General features: G+C 40.2%; 1 protein-coding gene across 3 annotated transcripts in view; it reads right to left on the minus strand.

Moving 5' to 3' along the window:
• Positions 1-19,857, minus strand: part of UBALD2 (UBA like domain containing 2) — a 52,297-nt gene that overhangs the window by 21,872 nt on the left and 10,568 nt on the right. For 2 of the 3 annotated variants that reach the window (XM_083354997.1, XM_083354998.1), the window contains exon 3: positions 2,162-4,018. The exons of the other annotated variant lie outside the window; for it this stretch is intronic. In XM_083354997.1, coding sequence (XP_083211123.1) covers positions 3,698-4,018 — 321 coding nt within the window. In that variant the 3' untranslated portion in view covers positions 2,162-3,697. Of the gene's footprint in view, positions 1-2,161; positions 4,019-19,857 lie in introns of those variants that run through there. 3 annotated transcript variants of the gene reach the window in all.

A 19,857-nucleotide genomic window follows, 5' to 3' on the forward strand; every position in this document is an offset into this window, starting at 1 on the left:
GCTTGCAAGAAGCAAGAAGCAGTACATTAGCAACAGCTGCCCAGTTAACTCTTGCTTACATGCTATATTGCATTGTAATTTATCAGCGGCTTCTTGAGCCTGGACACAAAGATTCATCCTGAATCTCCTTTGTGAGTGGAATAAGCTAACATCTTCTTTAAAGATATGTGGACAGTCCAAAGCTCTGTATTATCATGGTAACAAACACTACTGGTTAGTCCCCTTCCTTCACATTTTATATCCACTGAAGCATTTGAAACATGTGTTGGTGTGTGCATGTGCAGAAGGAATCGGGTTATTCAAGTCAGTCTAACTGCTTCTAACACCCTAGTAGCTGTTCTGTACCCAACAAGGCAGAAGATCTTCAGTTTGCACAATCAGAGCTCTCTATTGTGGGTGGGAAGCCATATAAGTTCAGCATGGTCTTTGATATGAGAAGCAAACCATGAATTAGAGCAGACATGTCAAACTCGCGACATCACGTTACATCGCACAACGTTATTGAAGCTTTTTCGACATTGCCAGCAATGGGGTGGGCGTGTTTTCCTGATGACACGTCCAGCCTGCGGGCTGGCAGTTTCTCACCCTTGAATTAGAGAAGATACCTCTGAGCACATTACCACTCTCTCATGCCCATAATCCTAATTTGAATTACAGAACAAGTGAAAAATGTACATCAGAGTATGTAAGTTAAGAAGCATGTCAACAAATATGCAATTACAGAAAATAGTCCTTTCTGCCCCATGTTGTGTGGCAAAACCTTTCACTTGAAGCATATGGGCAACAGATGCTACAAACACATTTTAGACAAGCTACAGCTTTCAGCCTGCTTGGCCTACAAGATGAGCTCACTGTTGATCGCATTCATTTCAAGCCACAGACCAGCAGAGCTGAGAATCAAGCTATTCCTGTTGCCTTTGAACCCATGTTGTCAGGCTTTTGTGTTAAATCCAGGTAATCAAAATCAACTTTCAACTGACATAAGGCGATTAGGCAAAATGCTAACATTACTACCGAAATTCAGCTTTGGCTGAGTGGCTCCATGGCTGAACCTGGCTCTTCACATCTTATTCTAACCTTATCACCTCTGGACATCAACATGCTGCCTGGGGAGAACAGTCTGCCTGCCAACAAGATCCTTGGCACTTACCAAAATCCCTTCTCTACCAAATTTTAAATCATCAGAATTAAAAGTAAGGTACGGGAAGCTGGCACACTCAAAGCAACAGCTCAAGCATAACCTGCACTTTCAACAATGCTTCCGGGCCCTATCTAATTCCCACAAGGATTTTTTTTAAAATAGAAAGGGTGGAGGGGTGGGGGGAGAAACGGGAGATGGTAACTCAAAAGCTTTTTTGCTTTCCATTACAAAGGCATTTTGTGATTGGCCACCGCTGTGAAGGCAGCTGGTTTGACAGCACCATTCATGCCCTCTCAGAATTGCTGAGATGCCACTGGTCTGAAAAGACAGAAGATCCTTTTCAGTCAGAGGTAGACCACTGATAACATATGGATGCATCTACATTGTACATTGTAGCCAAAGTACTCCCTGAGGAAATTGTCAAACCCAACCACTCTTCTTTGAGTGGTGTAGGTAGGGCGAAAGCGTTGTTTTAAGGGTGAAATTAGTACTTTTAATACTCCAGGAAGTTTAAGGCAACCCCCTGCACCCTTTGCTAAGGGAAGCTCTCAATCACTACCAGATGTCATTCTAGACCACCTGGGGAAAGAATTATGTCAGCTCTGGAGGTGGCATATATTGTTTCCTGGTTGAACCACAGGAAATTTTTTAAAAGAAAAAGGAAAAAAAACCCAACAACTCAACAAGGGCAAAGTGCCACTCCTCCCCCTGGGCCTCTGGGTTGTGCAGTTTCTCTTACCGTTAGCTCTTCCTGATACTTCCTGGGCGGACTGCTCTTTTAAAATGCTTAGGCTAAAGAATGTGGCATCAAACTGTTGTTTGTTTGCTTGCTTTTAAATCTGCAATGCAATGGTAATTCTGACGGAATGCAAATATAATACTGACAACTGTTGGCTTACCTGCACAAACCCAAGCCAGCAGTTGCAATGTTGCCTTCTTACAAATGCTTAATTATAAGACTTATGCTGAGGATCTCCAGCAACAATTAATTGAAAGGACAAAAAACAAGGACCAGTCAGATTAAAAAAGTGTTTTTTTTATTTTTAAATTAATAAAAAACCTTCAACCTGTTTAAGCAAGATTCTGATTTTAAAACCTAAAAAATGTAGAACCTCAATGCTTGGCCTGCCACTGGTCTGAAGGGAGCGTTCAGGAGCCTTCCTTCAACAGACCCGTCTTCTGTAATAGCTCTCCGTGGTGCATATGCCTTTGAAAAATTAAGCGGTTTCCCTTCTGGATAACCCTCCCCAATGCTTAAACATTGTCCTTTTTAAAGGGAATCAGCCCAAGAGTTGAAGGGGGAAATTTTTTCCAAGAAGAAGGGAGGGAGGGAGGGAGGGAGGGAAGTAGGGCAAGAAAATATTTCAGTTCATGGTAAGATACAAGTTTCAGTGATTTGGGATGTACCTGTTGCAGCCATCATGAAAGTTTCAATAGGCCACAACGAGGGAGTGTAGATAAAAAATTGTACTCACGTTAGAGCATCTTTCCCCTTCTTAAAAGAAAGAAAAAAAACCAACACCAACAAGGGCGGGTGGGGGGAGAAATCCAGCCTGCGCAGGGAGAAAAAGCTGGCTATCAAAATTATTTTGTTAGAGTGCACATATTCCTGCCCAAGACATGAGAGCAAAAAAATAGACTTATATGTACACAAAGTTGTGGGCCAAACTAAACATGCTGTTTGAAGAGGAAAGTCCCCAAACTGTCTAATAGCAGAGGCATCTTGCCCCTAATTTCATTCATTCTTTCCAGATTCCCCTGTGGCCTACAGAAAAAGTCTGTGGAGCAGCCTCTGCAGCATCAAATAAACGACAAAAATCACCCCCACTTTGATGGAGAGGGGAGGCTGGATTCTTTCAGCAGATAATCCTCTGCCAAATAGGCCTCTGAAGTGCCCATGTCTCAGCTGCAACTTCTTCCAGCCCTGGTCTCTTCACACAAGGACAAGGGCATCTACAATTTTGGAGGCATGGCTGGCTTCCTTCAATGACTCTTTTCCCAAGGCCCCTCAACCCTCTAGCTGCTACAGGTATTGCCCCACCCCTGGGAACCAATGGGAAAAGAGGAGGACAACAAAAACAAGAGAGCCACAAATTGTTGAGCCCTCCTACACACCCTACACGTTTCAAAGGAGGCACCTTTATTCTGTCTTCAACTCAGCTGCCTCTCTTTCCAAGCAGCGTTCTTAGAATACCACCTGGATCTTTGCAATTACGTTGCTTTCATCTGTGATGTATATACATTAGATATATTTATATATTTATATATTATAGTTATATATTTTTTTTCTTTTTAAAAAAAGAGAAGAGACCAGTTATTAACTCTCCTGAAGAGCGGATAGGGGAAGAAAAGAAGAAGAAAAAGAAGAAAAGGATCATGGGGATAACTGATGACATAGCATCAATTTAAAAAAAACAACAACTATAAAATATTCCAGTGCGATCTTCAGAGAAAAAAAAATGCCCCCTCCCATTTCCCATGCCTCAAGATTTGTCATATCCTCTCTCCCCCCCCCCTTGCCCCATCTTCTTTCCCATTCCAAAAATGTTGTAAGTCTTATCTCTGGCCATCTATTGCTGCCATGGCTTTCTGCTGGGGGGGTGTTGGCTGAGACACAGGAGGCCACATGGGCTGCTGATGATGAAGATGATGGTGGAGATTGTGGCTGGTGGGTGATGAAGGAGGGATCCAGGCAGGCTGGTGGTTGGGAGGCGAAGAGGCCCAGAAAGGGCTGAAGCTCCCTGGAGGAGAACATGCCATGGACGTAATGGGACTATTGCTGTTCTGGAGATTTTCTGAAGTCCGCAGCTTGGAAAACATTGCTAGAGCGTCTGGGAAGTTGGGTGGTGTGGCTGGAGTATTGCTGGGTGTACACATCTGAAGAAGACAGAAGAACAGAATTATAATTAAGGATTCCATCACTTGATCAACATGGCACCAATATGGCACACTCAGGGCAATAAGAAACAGTATTTAAACTAGTCCCAACAACTCTCCAATGATTCAGTAGTTTTCTCTTGCCAAACACATGATATCTTTTAGCTCAGGGTGTCAAACTCACCACGTCACCTGACATGTTGCAACGTATCGTGACTTTTTTCCCCTTGCCGGAGCTGGGGTGGGTGCCGCTTCGGGCTGGCAGTTTGACACCCCTGTTCTAGCTCAATCAAGCAGGTCAAAACAACAAAGTCTGGACTCCAGAACTCAAACCTAGGATTTTTTTTTATGAAAACTGAAGAACAAACTCCTTTCTTAACCTTGTACACCTAACTCAAGTAAACAGAGTTATAACTTTCTGTTCCACGTTAAAATCAATCCAGTGTGACCACCATCCTCTATTACGTATTTCACATTTGTTAGTGGAAACTGAACCCCAAATAAGCATAACAGTAAAAGCTAAGTTCTTACACCATTCTTTTCATTACTCTTTCCCTACCCTAATTAAAAAGGCAGATGCTGAAAATGATTTTAATTTAATTTAATTTAATTTAATAATTTGATTTCTATACCGCCCTTCTCCCGAAGGACTCAGGGCGGTGAACAGGGCAATACACAATAAAAATCAAATACAAAAATTAAAAAACCATTAAACATCATGCCCATAAAATCAATACATATTAAGTTAAAAACTAATTTTAAAAACCCAACCCCATCCCGTCAGACCAGGCCAGCTTGTTCGAAAAAGAATGTTTTAAGATCGCGCCGGAAGGAGCGAAGGGACAGCGCGTATTAGCACTGCTTAGACGGGTGGCAATGAATCCTGCCCATGTGTATTTTGATAAGCAAAGCAAAGGATGGGATCGTCAGTAAATGGGTGGAACATTTTTTTAAGATTGATTCAACTAGCCTGTGAGCTGCCCTTTATCTTATTTGTGGTTGAATAGCCTGATCCCTAATTTGGCAAGATGCTTTTTATGGTGTAGGATGTGGTTTGTCTCCTGCACTTCCCTGGGTGAAAAAGGAAGAGAGAAAGGAGACACTAACTGTGGATCCCCCATATTCCAAATCAAGGAGGAGGTTATCTCTTGTCTGTAGAAGGTAGCAGCAGCAGCAATTCAGAAATTACTAGATGATTTGTCATAAACTGGCTCTACATGATGGCTAATAACTTGCTAGGTTTATCATCTAAGCCTTCTTCCTGAGAAGCACAATTGAAAGGAAAGGAAAATTAACAGCAGGAAAGAGTACCAGGCTATGTTACAGCATCGATAATAAGGAAGAGCAAGCAGCACTTATTTAAACCAGTAGAAGAACTAACAGCTTAGCCTATCAACCTTTTTTTTGTCTCCTTGACCAATCTAATTCTGATCAAAGCGGTAAAACCTTCCACTTGATATACTGTATTTATTGGCGTATAACACGCACTTTTTCTTCCTGAAAATAGGGGGCAAATGATGTGTGCGTGTTATACGCCAATATAATTTAAGGTTTTTTTCCTGCAATTTTCTTTTTAAAATGAGGTGCGTGTTATACGCCGGTGCGTGTTATACGCCGATAAATACGGTATATAATATAAGAGCAATCTCATGCATACTTTTTCACAAGCCTGTGAAAGTTATGAATAGTCAGCAAAGAGCAGCCCAAGCACTCAAAGGCATATGTTGCTCCTTTACCTGAGACAGAGTCAAGCAGGGTTTCCAAAACACAGTTACTCTTCCGCTGAGGGAGGAGAAAACCAGCTTTCTGTCAAGCCTGACTTTTACGGCAAGAAGGTTTAAGGTTAAAGCTTCAATTTGAAAGAAGCCTGAAACTCTCTATAATGAATACGGGAGGCAAGAGGGATTGACGGCAAAAGCATTCACACTAAAGCTAGATTCTAATCAATATATAATCAAGCATCAGAGGAGAGTTAAATATTGCTGCCCAGATTATAAATAAATTGCAGGTGTTCCTGAAGCTGGCTGGTCAGTGGAAGTTAAAGGTAAATGTCTTCTGCAACTGGATAGAACTGATGAAATTTCCATGGATTACAAATCACAGAAATATTTTAGCCACAAGGAAAAGTGTACAGGTAAATTCTACTGCAAATTTTCACAGACCCACAACTGCTGACATAATTCCAAATGGAAAAAAAAGTCCCATAGACGATGCCATCAAAGCAAAGTATGCAAATGAGCATTAATGCATGCACTTTGCATAATTTCCACTAAACACAAATAAGTTACAGTAGAACTGGTGACTTACAGTCATGGGCATTACCAATGAGTAAACTCTCTCTTACCCACGACACTTATATTTTCCTATGTGGAAGGCTGCCCTCTTGTAGTTCTGTATCATAACCAGGTTCCACTTAGCGGGAGGGGGAATTCCTAGACTTGCCCTTGCACTATTATTATAACTTATTAGCATCCCTTCCGGCCCTGGATGCTCAGCAACACACTTCTTGATTAATCAAATCTGTTCCCATCCAGCTCTCAAAAAGAAATGTTACTTCTGAGAGATAAGAAACTGCAAGATATGGTGGTGTTTGGAATTACACATATAACGAACACTCCCAATTAATTGCCCCATCCATTTTTCTGCCTATCATATGGTATCTTCACTGCGTCTAAGGTAATGGTAAAGTTTCCCCCGCACATGCATGCTAGTCGTTTCCAACTCTAGGGGCCGGTGCTCATCTCTGTTTCAAAGCCGAAGAGCCAGCACTTGTCCAAGGACGTCTCCGTGGTCATGTGGCCGGCATGACTAGACGCCAAAGGTGCACGGAACGCTGTTGCCTTCCCACCGTAGTGGTCCCTATTTTTCTACTTGCATTTTTACGTGCTTTCGAACTGCTAGGTTGGCAGAAGCTGGGATGAGTAACAGGCGCTCACTCTGTTACACGGCACTTTCGACCCACCAAACTGCCGATCTTCTGATCGTCTAGGACTGCACAAAACTCTCCCTTTCTGACCCAATTAATGAACCAAACAGTAAGTTTTGCATAGTATGACCCAAACCAAATCCTGTGGTCTCTGGTGTTTCAGTGCACACACAGAAAGCAATTCAAACATTTTTGTTCTGGAAATAAGTTCTGTGGTGGTGGAGGAGGAGGGGGTTTTCTTGGGAAATATCAGCAACAGCTGGGAAGGCAAGACCCTGAGAAGATGGTGGAGGTTGGGTGGTGAACAGATCATGTGAAGAAGGACTGACAGCCACCATCTTATTCTCTTTGCCCTGTAAAATCAGTCTGCTAAATGTTACTTCTGCTAGCTGCTAAAACAACCAAGAGTCCAGGTTTTTTTCCCCCCAGTTAAACTGCAGCTAATCCAAGAGAGTTCAGCAGAAAGTCTGTAGTACAATCAGTTCAGCTTTCAAAGAAGAGATTTTCTGTTTTGTGCACACTCCAATTTCGTCCTACTACTTTGCAATCCACTTAGATGCTCTCTTGAGGAACCGTTTTACTAAAAAGACACTCTTGCGGCTACAGAAATTCTGATGAATTCAACAACTGGAGTGGTCTGAACCTTCCATTCTAAATTTAGTCCTAAAAAAGGTTAGCAACCAGGACAATCAATTCATGATAAAAGTATCGTTCCAGTAGGGGAAAGATCGAGAGTGGGTTGTTAAAAAATTTGTAAGCTGCCACAAGAATCAATCGCAGCAGTTACGGTTCTCCCTGAAGAAACTGTCCACAGAGAGACAACCATAAAATGACTACAGTAATGGGGGTACACCATCTTTCCTGTCACACTCTTTGCATTCTGTCATTCAAATCGGGATGCCGAGGTTCATTTTGTGCCTGACCTCTGTGTTAAAAGCCATTCCACGATAGGGATACCTTGAAATAAAAATACACCCAAAATAAGAAGATGCTTTAAGACTGCTAAAAGCACAGAGTACAAATCTACTGCTGGGTATTGATAAATGTACGATAAAAACATGTTAGGAATTATTAATCAAGGAGTGGAAGCAAAAGGTGGCTATAATTTTCTGGTTCAGGACAAAAAAAAAAGCATGATCTGAACACTCCCCTTGCCTTCCCCTCCAGCATTGAGCAGATTCCTCCCGAATACTCCCACCTCAGGATTTAATGCCTTCGCTCCAACTCTTTGGGAGCACCATGCTTTTCACGCTACATTCTAATTGGGTAGTTCAACGCTGTTTTAGAAACATTGTTGTTCTGATGGCACAGCTGGCAAGTGGTCAGATACCACCCTGGCAAGTGTTCAGAGCCTTCAATGCCCTTTCACTGTCTTTAAAAAGCTACATTCAAGACCTCAGAGGTGCATCAACTTGAAACATCAAAGATGGAGGCTTCCCAGTCTACATCTGTTACACAACATGCTTATTGTTCTCATCTAGCTTCCTTGCTGGGTGAAATTCACACACACAAGCCCTCCCTATGCTCAAGCTATCCCTTTGTTTTTGAGGATGAATGTAGACCTGCTGTATTCCATTTCCTAATTTCCTTTTTCTTTTTATAAATGAGATCCTCTCTCTCCCCAAGCCATTTTACCAATAAAGGAGAATATGTGTAGCTCAGGGTTGAAATGAGCGGTCCGTAGTGTTCTCTGAGCTTGACTGGTTTCTTGCAGACATTTCATTACCCAAACTAGGTAACATCATCAGTGCTGATGATTGTTACCTAGTTTGGGTAATGTAACATCTGCAAGAAAGCAGCTAAGGTGAGAGAGCACCAAGGAGACATGTTAGCTTGAGCAGCACACTAAGAAAACTACCATTTCATTCTGGGTACCTAACTACACAAGCTGAATCTGTTGGGTTAGAGGACAGACACAGAAGGACTGTACCAAATCACTGTACCCCATGCATTACCCTCATTCCTCCTATAAAATGAAACAGGTTGAAATGTCACTGGGCTTATATGCTCACCAGTCATTTACATTCAGTGGTGTACAGGAGAGCAAGTGTGCCCATTCCATAACCCTATTAAAAAAACATTCCCTGAAACTCTTCCAGCCAAGAGACTGAAAGCCTGCCAATAATGGATGCATATTAAACCTTGCTCACCCATTATGATGCACCTGCATAATGAGATGTACCCATTTATTTACACAACAGTGTATTTCCTAAACAGCAACTCTGTCAACCAGTCCAGCACTGTCTTTCCAAAGATATGATCTGCAATTTCTTCATACCATGGGAATGGCTTCTGTATGTTTTCATTTACTTAGCAAATGTTCTGCATAATCATTTCTATACACAAGCTGGGGAACCCTACATCCTTTCATGAATTAAACTCACAGACTGGCGCTCATTTGCCTGCCGTCCAGTTGAGTAACAGCTACTACAGCTTTCCATCAGCTGACAGTATATAAAAAAGTCTTCTTATTTTGTGTCCTTGGTCATATAAAACATTTCAGGGTGTAACTTTTTCTTCAATAGGTGTGTTCTGGGATTAGTCACCCTGTTCCTCACTACCAGTAGTATCCTGAATTGAGATTTTTGCATTAACTTGTTCTAGACGTCAGAAAACCCTGGGATTTCCCCAAGCTTAGATATATGCATGGTGTGCGTATGTGTGTGTGTATTCATTCATTCACTAAAAGGAAAAATGGCGAAACCAGCCATTTTGCCATCTATCTACACAGTCACTAGGAACTGAAAACTTGATGGCACATAATCAATCCATCAGTTTAGCAGCACAGTTCTAAGACTATGGTTGGTGTGTGACTGGGAAGGGAGGGTATATGACCCAAGGATTGTCCATGCATAATGTAAAGGAAGAATTGTTATACTGATCTAGCTTCAGGCTGTGGAGATAATCAACTTATTTATAAACTTAAAGGCGACTGGAATTGCTAGTAGTTTTCTAAAAAAATAAAATCCTCATACTTTCAGGTGAAAATCCATGAAGAAAGTGATCAAATATTTTGGGAGGGTTAGAGAAATTTGCCTTAAAGCAAGTTATTTCAACTGACCCTTCCAGCACCAATTTTACATGTGGTGCTTCACAGAGTCCTTATACATTGTACATTCTCTTTCTAACTCTTTCAAAGTTGTATACCCAAACCTATCATTTTGATCCAGACCACACAGATTCATTTTTTATTCATCAAATCAATCTCAATCTCTCTCCCCCACCGCCCTCTGTCTCACAACCAGTTGTCCATCCATCCAAGCTGTTTTTCTCTAATGTTCCTGTCATTATAAGTACAGGCTCATTAAAGCAGATGTTTGGGTTCTTTTTACATCAGGCCACAGGATGTGATTCCATTCTGTATCTAACCATGTCCCCCTGCCATGTTAACATTACAAAATAATTGTACATTATTGAGAATAATGACACGAGTACTGTAGAAAAAAGAATATTGATCTAATACCCTGTTTGATGAAGCTTAATTGCAACCTTAACATTTGTTTAAGATTAAATGAAATCTTAGCACCCAGGGTGGATAATAATCAATGATTTTTTAAAAAAAATAAATAAATGGATTTTTAAAAAAATTTAAATTGGATTTTTTCATTTCAATCAAATTTACTTTAATAAAATGCTTTCAGAGTAAAAATCTATCTAAATATAGTTTTCTATTTAAGATACATTAATAATTTAGTTTATTCAGCATGAAATGGAGCTTAGTTATATAGTATGATGTTGCATGTTCTGCAATATTTACATTTTTGGTAAACTCATTCAATGAATCCAAGCTCTGCAAGCTGAGACTGCATTGATGCATTCACACAATTTCACAGTAACCATGAGATAAAAGCATAAAACAAAATTCAGGAATATTCCTTTATTCCACTGTTTCGCAAATCTATGTACACTAAAAACTGTATGACATCTGTACCAGGCTTTAAATGTTTTAATTAAATAAAAGAATTTGAGTAGTTCTCCAACTATGTGTGATTAGCCCATCAACCTAAAAAAACAGTTCTGATATCACTATTTTACTAACCTGACAGCTTATTATTCTAAATAGGAAACCTTCATTTTGTTTGCAAATAATATTAAAGAATCTAACTGCCAGCAAGAATGAGTCCTAACATTTAAAGAGTACCTGTCATTTCAGACCCATCATGGCAGCGCCTGTTAGTGGGCATCCACTCACCTGATGTCCACCACGTCCCTCACCTTGTTGTTGTCACTGCGCATCACCAGCCGTCCCATTAAAGTGAATGGGACTGTTGGTGAGTCAACAGCGGGTCAGAGGAGGAGCCAGAGATGACAATTGCTCTTTAAAAATTATGATTTAAATCGAATTGGTTTAAATCAAGCCTTTTTACTAGGGATTTAAATGATCTAAATTGTGATTTAAATCAAATCCACCCTGTTAGCACCTTTATTCTTTTGCCTCACAGCATATTGATATTAATATCTCTGCTTTTATAGTTACCATATGAAAGTAGACAAATCACTCTACAAATAAACCCGATTTCAAAGAATTAAGGAAACATTGTATTTCAAAATGTTCTTTTAAAACAAAGACCACACTATTCCTCCCCCAATGTGACTTCATTAGAGATTAAACACCAGTATCTAATCTCAAGCAGCTGAATGTGTAAAACATATACTCTGGCTGCCAAGTACATTTAACCTGGATCTGTTTTTCATTCCACACTGGCAACTTTAAAAGAAAATCCTTTTCAAGCAGGCCCCCAAAGTATATTTTCAGTAACTTTTGGATGTGTTTATGTGTGTCTGTATGTATTTATTTATAAGGGTGGGGGGGACAGTTTCTAAAAGTGAAGAGAAAATGCAACTACAGTAACCATGGTATTTGTGTACGTGTGTGTCACACATACATATATGCTATGCTATAATTGTGTGTGTGTGTGATAAATCAAGTGATGTAGTCATTCATCTCAACATGTGATTCTGAATGGCAAGCTATCAAAACAATTACAACAAATGCAAATAAAATAAAATAAAATACACAGCAGCCAAAGCAGTAACATAGCCCACAATCTCTAATACAGTCAGGAGGCAGGTCCCCTCACACACTGGGGTTACAGGCAGGGGCTGTATTTTGGACAAGTCTTTCAGGAATCACAAAGGCTGCAGACCTCTGCAGTTTATCCTGATTAGGTTCTCCTCTACCCTTCCTCCATATTCTGGATTGGTATCCAACCCTTTGCCAAGCTAAACTCACAATGTGATCTTTCAAGGTCAAACATAAGGAAGACCTCTAGGTGACTGAAAAGATGGGACAAAGGGCATTGCTTGACAGTCTTGTGACTTTAGGGGCAGGCCCATGTTGTTTTCCCAGCAGCAATATGGAAGTGCTTTGCCACTGTCTTCCTCTATTTGCTTGTCGTTGTTGTTGTTGTTGTTTTACTCCTCATCTTAACTTGTAGCCTTCAGGTTTCACAGAGACCTTCCCACTGGGTGATCCCCCCCCCAGGCTTAATCCTGCTCAGCTTTTTCAAATCGGCCAAAATGGGCCAACTCCTTCCACTTGCTTTCTAGCCATGTTTAATCCCATTTCTTCAGTGATGTTTTAAAGGTGCATAGCCATTAGTTCTTTGATGTTTTGTTATTCTTTACGGTACCAATTTGCCAGCTTAAATTCTGGGCAAACATCCTCTTAATGCAAACATTTTAGCCTTACTTCACAAAAGGAAGACTCTGGGGCTCGTGTTGCCATTTCCCACCAACCAGCAATAATAGAATAGTATTTTTTTTTAAAAAAAACTAACATCAAACTCAAAGTACAGTTGCATGCATACAGTTGAGTCCCCCCCCCCTCAAGCCACGTTAACAGCAGCATAGCGACAGAGCAGCAACGTTACCACAACAAAACAGTTACAAAACAAGCCATTGCTGGCTTTTCTCCATCTTGCTGTACTGGATGAGTTCCAACCAATCTCTCACTACTCTTTCCCCCTTTCCCTCCCCAGTGCCCCCCTCCCCACCAACCTCACATATAACTGGGCTTGGAGCAATCCATCATCAAAGAGGAAGTGTTTTACATTATACAGCGCCTCTGTTTGGGTATATACATCGACATAAATATATACATATGGGTGGGGTCTATAAAGAGGTGTGCAAACAAAATACAAAAAGTGCAGCTGTGTTTTAACTTTAGAAACAAAAGAAGCTTCTTGCAACCAGTCAAATCCATGATCTCTCTCTCTCTCTCTCTTTCCCAGCTATGTCCCTTCAGGTAAATGCATGTGGGTTGAAGTTGGGGCATAGATGACGGGCTAAAGTAAAATAATCTGTTGCATATGTGGAATAAGCTAAAACAGACTTCCCTTGCCTAAGGCTCTCCAGAGATGTGATGGACTTCAAATCCCACAAGCCCTTGACAACATGGCATTATGGATACTCAACTTATCTGAAAGATTGAAGGATGTTTAAATTATATGGGCTATCTAAAATTATCTTATCTACAAACATATTATTTTATAGTAGCCTTTCATCTGAAGGGCTCTTGCAAGCTTAAACCATGGTTCTGGTAAGTCAGCCTTATAAACTGTGATTTGCTCATGGCAAGCCAAGTGGAGGAAAGGGATATATGACTAGATCTGAGCCAGAAGGTAATGTAACAACTTGATATTGCAAAACAAAAAACAACACCAGCTCTGTGATATGTAGACTAATCATATTAGCAAGCATCAGACTGCTTTTCCTTCCCATGTACAAACAAATTCAGCCAGCAGCTTGCATCATCACAAATCCTCTGGAGAGGCCTAAACAAAAGGCTGCAGAAGTCTTTCCCTCAACAAGCTTCTTTACTTCCTGGTAAGCTATGAACATTTCATTCTAATTATAACTTCTCAAACACAAAAACACTTTTTCTACTGTAGTTCTCAATTTCAAGACCGGTGCTAGGACGATGTGTTTAAAAATAAAATAAAATTGGTGACATTACACCTCCTTTTTCCAGTGGGAGGTGGGGAAATGGTGAGGCCAGGTTTAGGAGGAAAAAAAATATGAATTATTCTCTATGTAAAAAAAAAAAGAAAGAAATATAGAAATACCAGAGAGATATAGAATTAAGCTGATATGGAACCAAGGAGAGCTAGATTCAAAAATAAAAGCTCACCAGATGACTGTGGGCCAACCATGGTCTTTCAAGCTAAACTACCTCACTGAGTTGTGGGGAAAAACAGGAGGAGGAAGAACTACGTGTATTGCCTTGGATTACAATGGAAGAAAAACATTAACAAAAGATTGGAGGAGAGAGAAATATTGGTCCAAACCCTGCTCCTCAATCGTTTTAATTTTATATTAAAATAGAGGATTAAAACATATGATTAAAAAGCGCCAGCAAGCCCTTACAGGTAGCACTTGATGAGCAAAGGCATCTCACATGCCATCCAGGCAATTCACTTCATTTGTATGGAATAAATCTGGCATTCTGGCTTGTGAAAGTAATTAAAATGAAAAGGACAGATTGCCTGCCCCAACTGCACCACCCCCATCCTTTCCATCTACTTGGCCAGCCTGGAAGTAGTAGGAAAAATGGACCCTGTCACAACAAAGAGGTTTCAACCAAGCAGAAGTGATTGCGTAATGCTCCACATATGTGACTCAACCTTCCTGTTTGCCCTATTCAAACATCAACAAAAACAATTCAATGGAATGAGTTCCGTGGCACCAAAAAAAGGCATCAACACTAACATTTATAGGATGGCTAGTCAACCATAGATCTCTTTAGGATTTTTTTTTCTTGCTACAAAGAAGAGAAATGTTTAACAAAAGTTGCTCTATTCCCCAACCTTTTCCAAATATATTGAGCTGCAGTTCCTGTAGTGTCCAGCCATCGTGGCCAAGAGTTCAAAGTACCAAAGGCAGAACTATGTCTAAATAGGCAGAAAAACTAGGCTTGGCCTCTCTTGCATAAATAAGCTTAATTGCCCAAGGAGGGCAAAGTCTTCTTTAACACCAGGCAACTGAAACACGTAAAGTAGTCCAAATAGGGAAAAATAGCCTTGAGCTTGCTATGTCTGTATTTATCTCTCTCACACAGGCACACATATCCATTTGTATCTATGCACACAGACACCCACAAACTTCACAGACAGTTACCTTTATTTCTGGAACTTGCCCTGAAAACTGCAAAACTCCCAACAGCACCAATAACCAAGGAAATATTAATTAGCATTTCTTGTGTGAAAGCATTTATGTGTGCCAGAATGATCAAGTTACTCAACTGACTTTTCGTAAGTCCACATTGTGCTAGCGCTATCTACGTGAGAAAACAACCATATGAACCTGAAGCAACTCTGCATAATGTATTGTAAAACAAAATACCTTTATGAATTAAAAAGGACAGCTATTTAGAACAAACCAAAAAATGACTAATTATAGTTGTTTAAGGAAGATGTAAACATGCAGATGAGCCACCCAGCAAAATGGGGGGGAAGAGACCAATACCATAGTAACAATAATATACAGCTTTACAGCCCTCTCTAAGCAGTTTACAGAGCCAGCATATTTCCCCCTCAGAAGGAGGGAAGGTTGAGTTAACCTTGAGGGGGTGAGAATCGAACTGCCAAACTGCTGGCAGCCAGCAATCAGCAGAAGTAGCCTGCAGTACTGCATTCTAACCACTGCACCACCATGGCTGTATAACCAAACTAACCCAATTCCAGAATACACTATAACTGAAGGGTAAAATTTAAAAGTTCAGAAAATTGAGGATTCCTACATAAATTAGCAGATGAGCTTGCTTTCTGCCTAGTATGGCCCTTTCACCCAATGAATTTCTGAATGTTTGAAGTTTCTGATCTATAAGCATCTGGCAGCTATGTCCCACAAAACTGCAATCAAATCACAACCTTCCTTATATAGGTGCACTATATACTTTTATGTATTTGCCATAAAAGATCTTTTTACTCTGCAAAGCTCAGTTGTTCAAAGGGGCAAACTGAACTTCTACATAGAAGGAATTTGTTCTTTTCACACCAAGTTCCCATTGTCCCTAACATTCAGGAAATGTTTTGCAAAACACAATGTCATTCTGAACCACAGAGGTTTGCAAATGTTGGAATGAGAATTGTTGCAGTTCAACAGAAAGCAAACACTACACAGTTTGAGGTCCAAGCCAACACTAATTCCAAGATTATTATGGATTGGTTTGTCCACTTGCTGGCTTTATCCAGAAAGACATTTTCAGTGACATCTGGCCTATGCAAAGGGTTTTCCTGATATTGTTCTTTTGGCTTTGGATGTTGTCATCCATGGAAGGAGAGTATTTTTCCCCCCTCATTAATGATCACAGAGCTCCTCACTGGCTTCCAGGTTTTGACTGTGCATTTGGTCTTGTTGAGCTGCAGGATACGACCTTTATAACATGAAACTGCAGAGTGCAGAGCATTTATCTGAACAGCACTCAAAGGAAAAGATTCAAGCGTGGCTGAAGAGATTTCAACACCATCTCTAACGTATAAATTAAATTATTCATTGTAGCTTGCACCACTTCCTATTTATCAATCTAATGGTCTCTGGCCACAGTCCATGAGCCTCTTCAGCAACTTCAATATGCTATTGCTTTTTTAACACAATTTGCAGGTTGGTATAATAAAGCAAATAAGCGGTTGTGCTGGACGGTGATCATTCAAAGCATACAGGAAGTATGATTAAAGGCATTCTGTTGACTTATTTCTCAGAGAAAATTATTTGGTAAATAAAGCATTTGCCTTTGTCAAATCCGTTTATATCATTCCTGCTCTACCTACTGTGAATTATGCAAGGCAATCAAGCTCGGATCCCTTGCATCCTACCAAATGCAGTTTGTATAGCCCCATGATCAATCTACTGAAATCAAAGCAGGATCGGTTGGTAGGATAGCAGACTTCTTCTCCTCTTGCACCAACATATGCTTGATTCCTATAAAATGACCTATTAAAAAAGATATCCCAAGCCTTCAAAGATATCTGTCATGTTTTGTTTGATTGTCACCTATGTGCCCCTTTTAGGCTTAGATATTTAACATCCCTGCTTGAAAGAACAGCCCATTGGGAACTGAATCACAGATTGTCCTATTTCCTCCTGGACTCTAATGTATATAGTGTAAGCAGAACCACTAAGTTTATAGTTAAAGCGGTTGAGCTAAGAACCCCTTATATCAAACAGATTGGAGTATCCAGTAAAGGTAATGTATTTTTCTGAATGTTGATTCTTTGTATTTACCACTGCATTTCCTTTTATCTATTTTACACCCTGGAATTAGATCCTGTTATTTTTTTTTATATGGTTGTAAGACTAATCAATTAACTATCTACTTATAAAAAGGCCAAGGGTTTGTGGCTCCAAACTGCATTCCCAGAAATCAACAGCTTATCTATCTTTAAGGAGATGAATGTGGCCTCCACACATTCTGAATTTCCTATTTTTCAAATCCAAAATAAGAAGTCTTAGATAGAGTGGAACTTGTTGGCCTAACTGGCCCTTTCCAATGCCTTACTCAGTGCAGATTTAACCGGATTAAAACATCTCAGATTGATACCTGCCTAATCTCAACCTGAAAATCTTCAGTAAAAGGGACCCTACTACTTCTCATAGTAATTGCCTTCACTATTGGATTTTTCCCTCTCACCCCCCCACCCCAAACAGAATCTGTCTTCTTGTAACTTCAATCCATTATTGTGTATCCTAAAGTCTGAAAAGAAAGAAAACTGGCTGGGCCTTTTGTTTTTGTCTCATGTTAGCATTTTGCCATCTTTGCAACTGAATTGATGGTGCTTTTCTCTTTGTTTTAATCTGGATGTGTCTAAAATGGCACTTTTTATTATTCTTAGCAGCCAACATTCTCAGTTCACTCAGTGTGAGAAAAGCAAAACTCAAGAGTGAGCTGAGATTCATCCAAACTAATGATTCTCAAAATGTGTTCTGGGGAGCCCTGGGGGTCCCCAAGACCTTTTAAGGGAGTCCACAAAGCCAAATAAATATTTTCTGAGTTTTATTTTCTGATAGAATAAATATTAATAGATACAACCCACATAAACCAAAGTTCTCTGGGGTCCTCAATAATTTTTAGGAATGTAAAGGGATCCTGAGCCCAAAATGTATTGAGAGTCTCTGATCTAATCAATTCCAGTTTGCCTAGATGTTACTTTCTTGGTAAAATGCCCGTCATTCTTCTTTGCCCTCCTTCTGTTTTCAAATCTCTACCAAACTTCTTGGCTTCTTCAGCTACCTTTAACTAATCTTCAGATGTTAACTTGAGAAGTAGCCATGGCCTTCTTTTATGCCCATTTTCCTCCTTGTGCTGAGCTGAGTCAAAGCATCAGAAACAGAGGAAATGATTAATCCCTCACTCTATGTCTAGAGTTCCCAACCCCTTGCAATTGGCTCCCTAGTAGTAGAAAAGGCCCTGCAAAATACCTGTATTTTTTTCCCTACTGTGGAGTAAGGATTAAAATCCTTCTGCAGCTGGCCTATTTACTTTTTCCCACCTGAGATGGTGCAACTAGAATATAAAAATGTCTCAGTCTTCTCATCTCTTTTGAGAGAGATGGGAGAATGGCCAAAATACTTTTCCCCCCCCCAGTTGCCTTTCCTAAACAAGTCATTACCAAATTGTTATACAGGTAGTCCTCGATTTATGTCCACAATTGAGCCCAAAATTTCCCTTGCTAAGCAAGACAGTTAAGTGAGGTTTGCCCCATTTTACAACCTGTTTTACTACAGTTTTTCAGTAAATCACTACAGTTGTTAAGTTATCGGTTGTTAAGTGAATCTGGCTTCCCCTTTGACGTAGCTTGTCAGAAGGTTGCAAAAGGGGATCACATGACACTGCGACACTCCAACTGTCAACAATACATGCCAGTTGCCAAGTGTCCAAATTTTGATCATGTGACCATGGGGATGCTACAATTATCTAAATATTTTTTTTAAAAAGGGTTTTAAGTCACGTTTTTCAGTGCTCTTGTAACTGAACTGTCACTAAACAAACGGTTGTAAGTCTATGTAACTGCAGGCCACCCATAATGTAGGTCAGCACCAATATGCTCATCCATGGAACAGAATCCCCACGTTCACTTCTATATTTATCACTAAAAAAACAGTAGGACAGTTTTCCTAACTGATGCAAAAAACACAGATGTCTCCTTCCTGCTGTTTCTTTTCTCCTTTGATTGCAAGACAATGACATTTAGCAGGGGACGCTATCAACCCCTCCTTTTTGTTTCTACCGCTTTGCTCTTATTTTTTCCCCCCAAAACTCATTCTAGTTACGAGCTAACCCAAAGTAACTTCCTGACATCATTTGTCAATATCATCTCTGGCTATACTACACCCATCTTCTTACCGCAAACATATTAAATATCCTTGATATTTTAAAATAATCCCTCAGGGGAAAGAGTCTGGAGTGGGGGGGGGGGGCAAGAGACTACAATCTTTAATTAGGTTAGCAATAGTAATACCATAATGCATATGCTGACACAGAGTATCATGGAAAAGCTTGACTGTACTTGCTATTTATACAGCACCAATAATGTACACGCTGCTTTGCAGAACATCATAAGTAAACACACAAATGGTCCTGCCCCAAAGAGATTACCATCGACATTTCAACATTACAGAGAGCGAGGGAGGAGCAATAAAAGGGTGAGACAAGAAAGGGAGAGTGTAATCAGATGGAAACTTAGGCACTTGTGCTGATTCTGCTAGAAATATTTGATACGCCAATCCTAAAAGGACTAAGCAACGAGAAACAGACTTACTTACAGGCCAACACGACGCCTGTAGGACACACATAACACCTGAAAGTCTGCTCAGCCCCAACTATTTGAAGTTTGTTCTTTGGGAGGGAAAATGGTCACACCAATAAGGAATCAAAACATTAACCCAAACCTTAGCTTTAAAATAGTGTGATGCA

Source organism: Vipera ursinii (genome assembly GCF_947247035.1).
Source record: "Vipera ursinii genome assembly, chromosome: 2".
NCBI classification, from domain to species: domain Eukaryota; kingdom Metazoa; phylum Chordata; class Lepidosauria; order Squamata; family Viperidae; genus Vipera; species Vipera ursinii.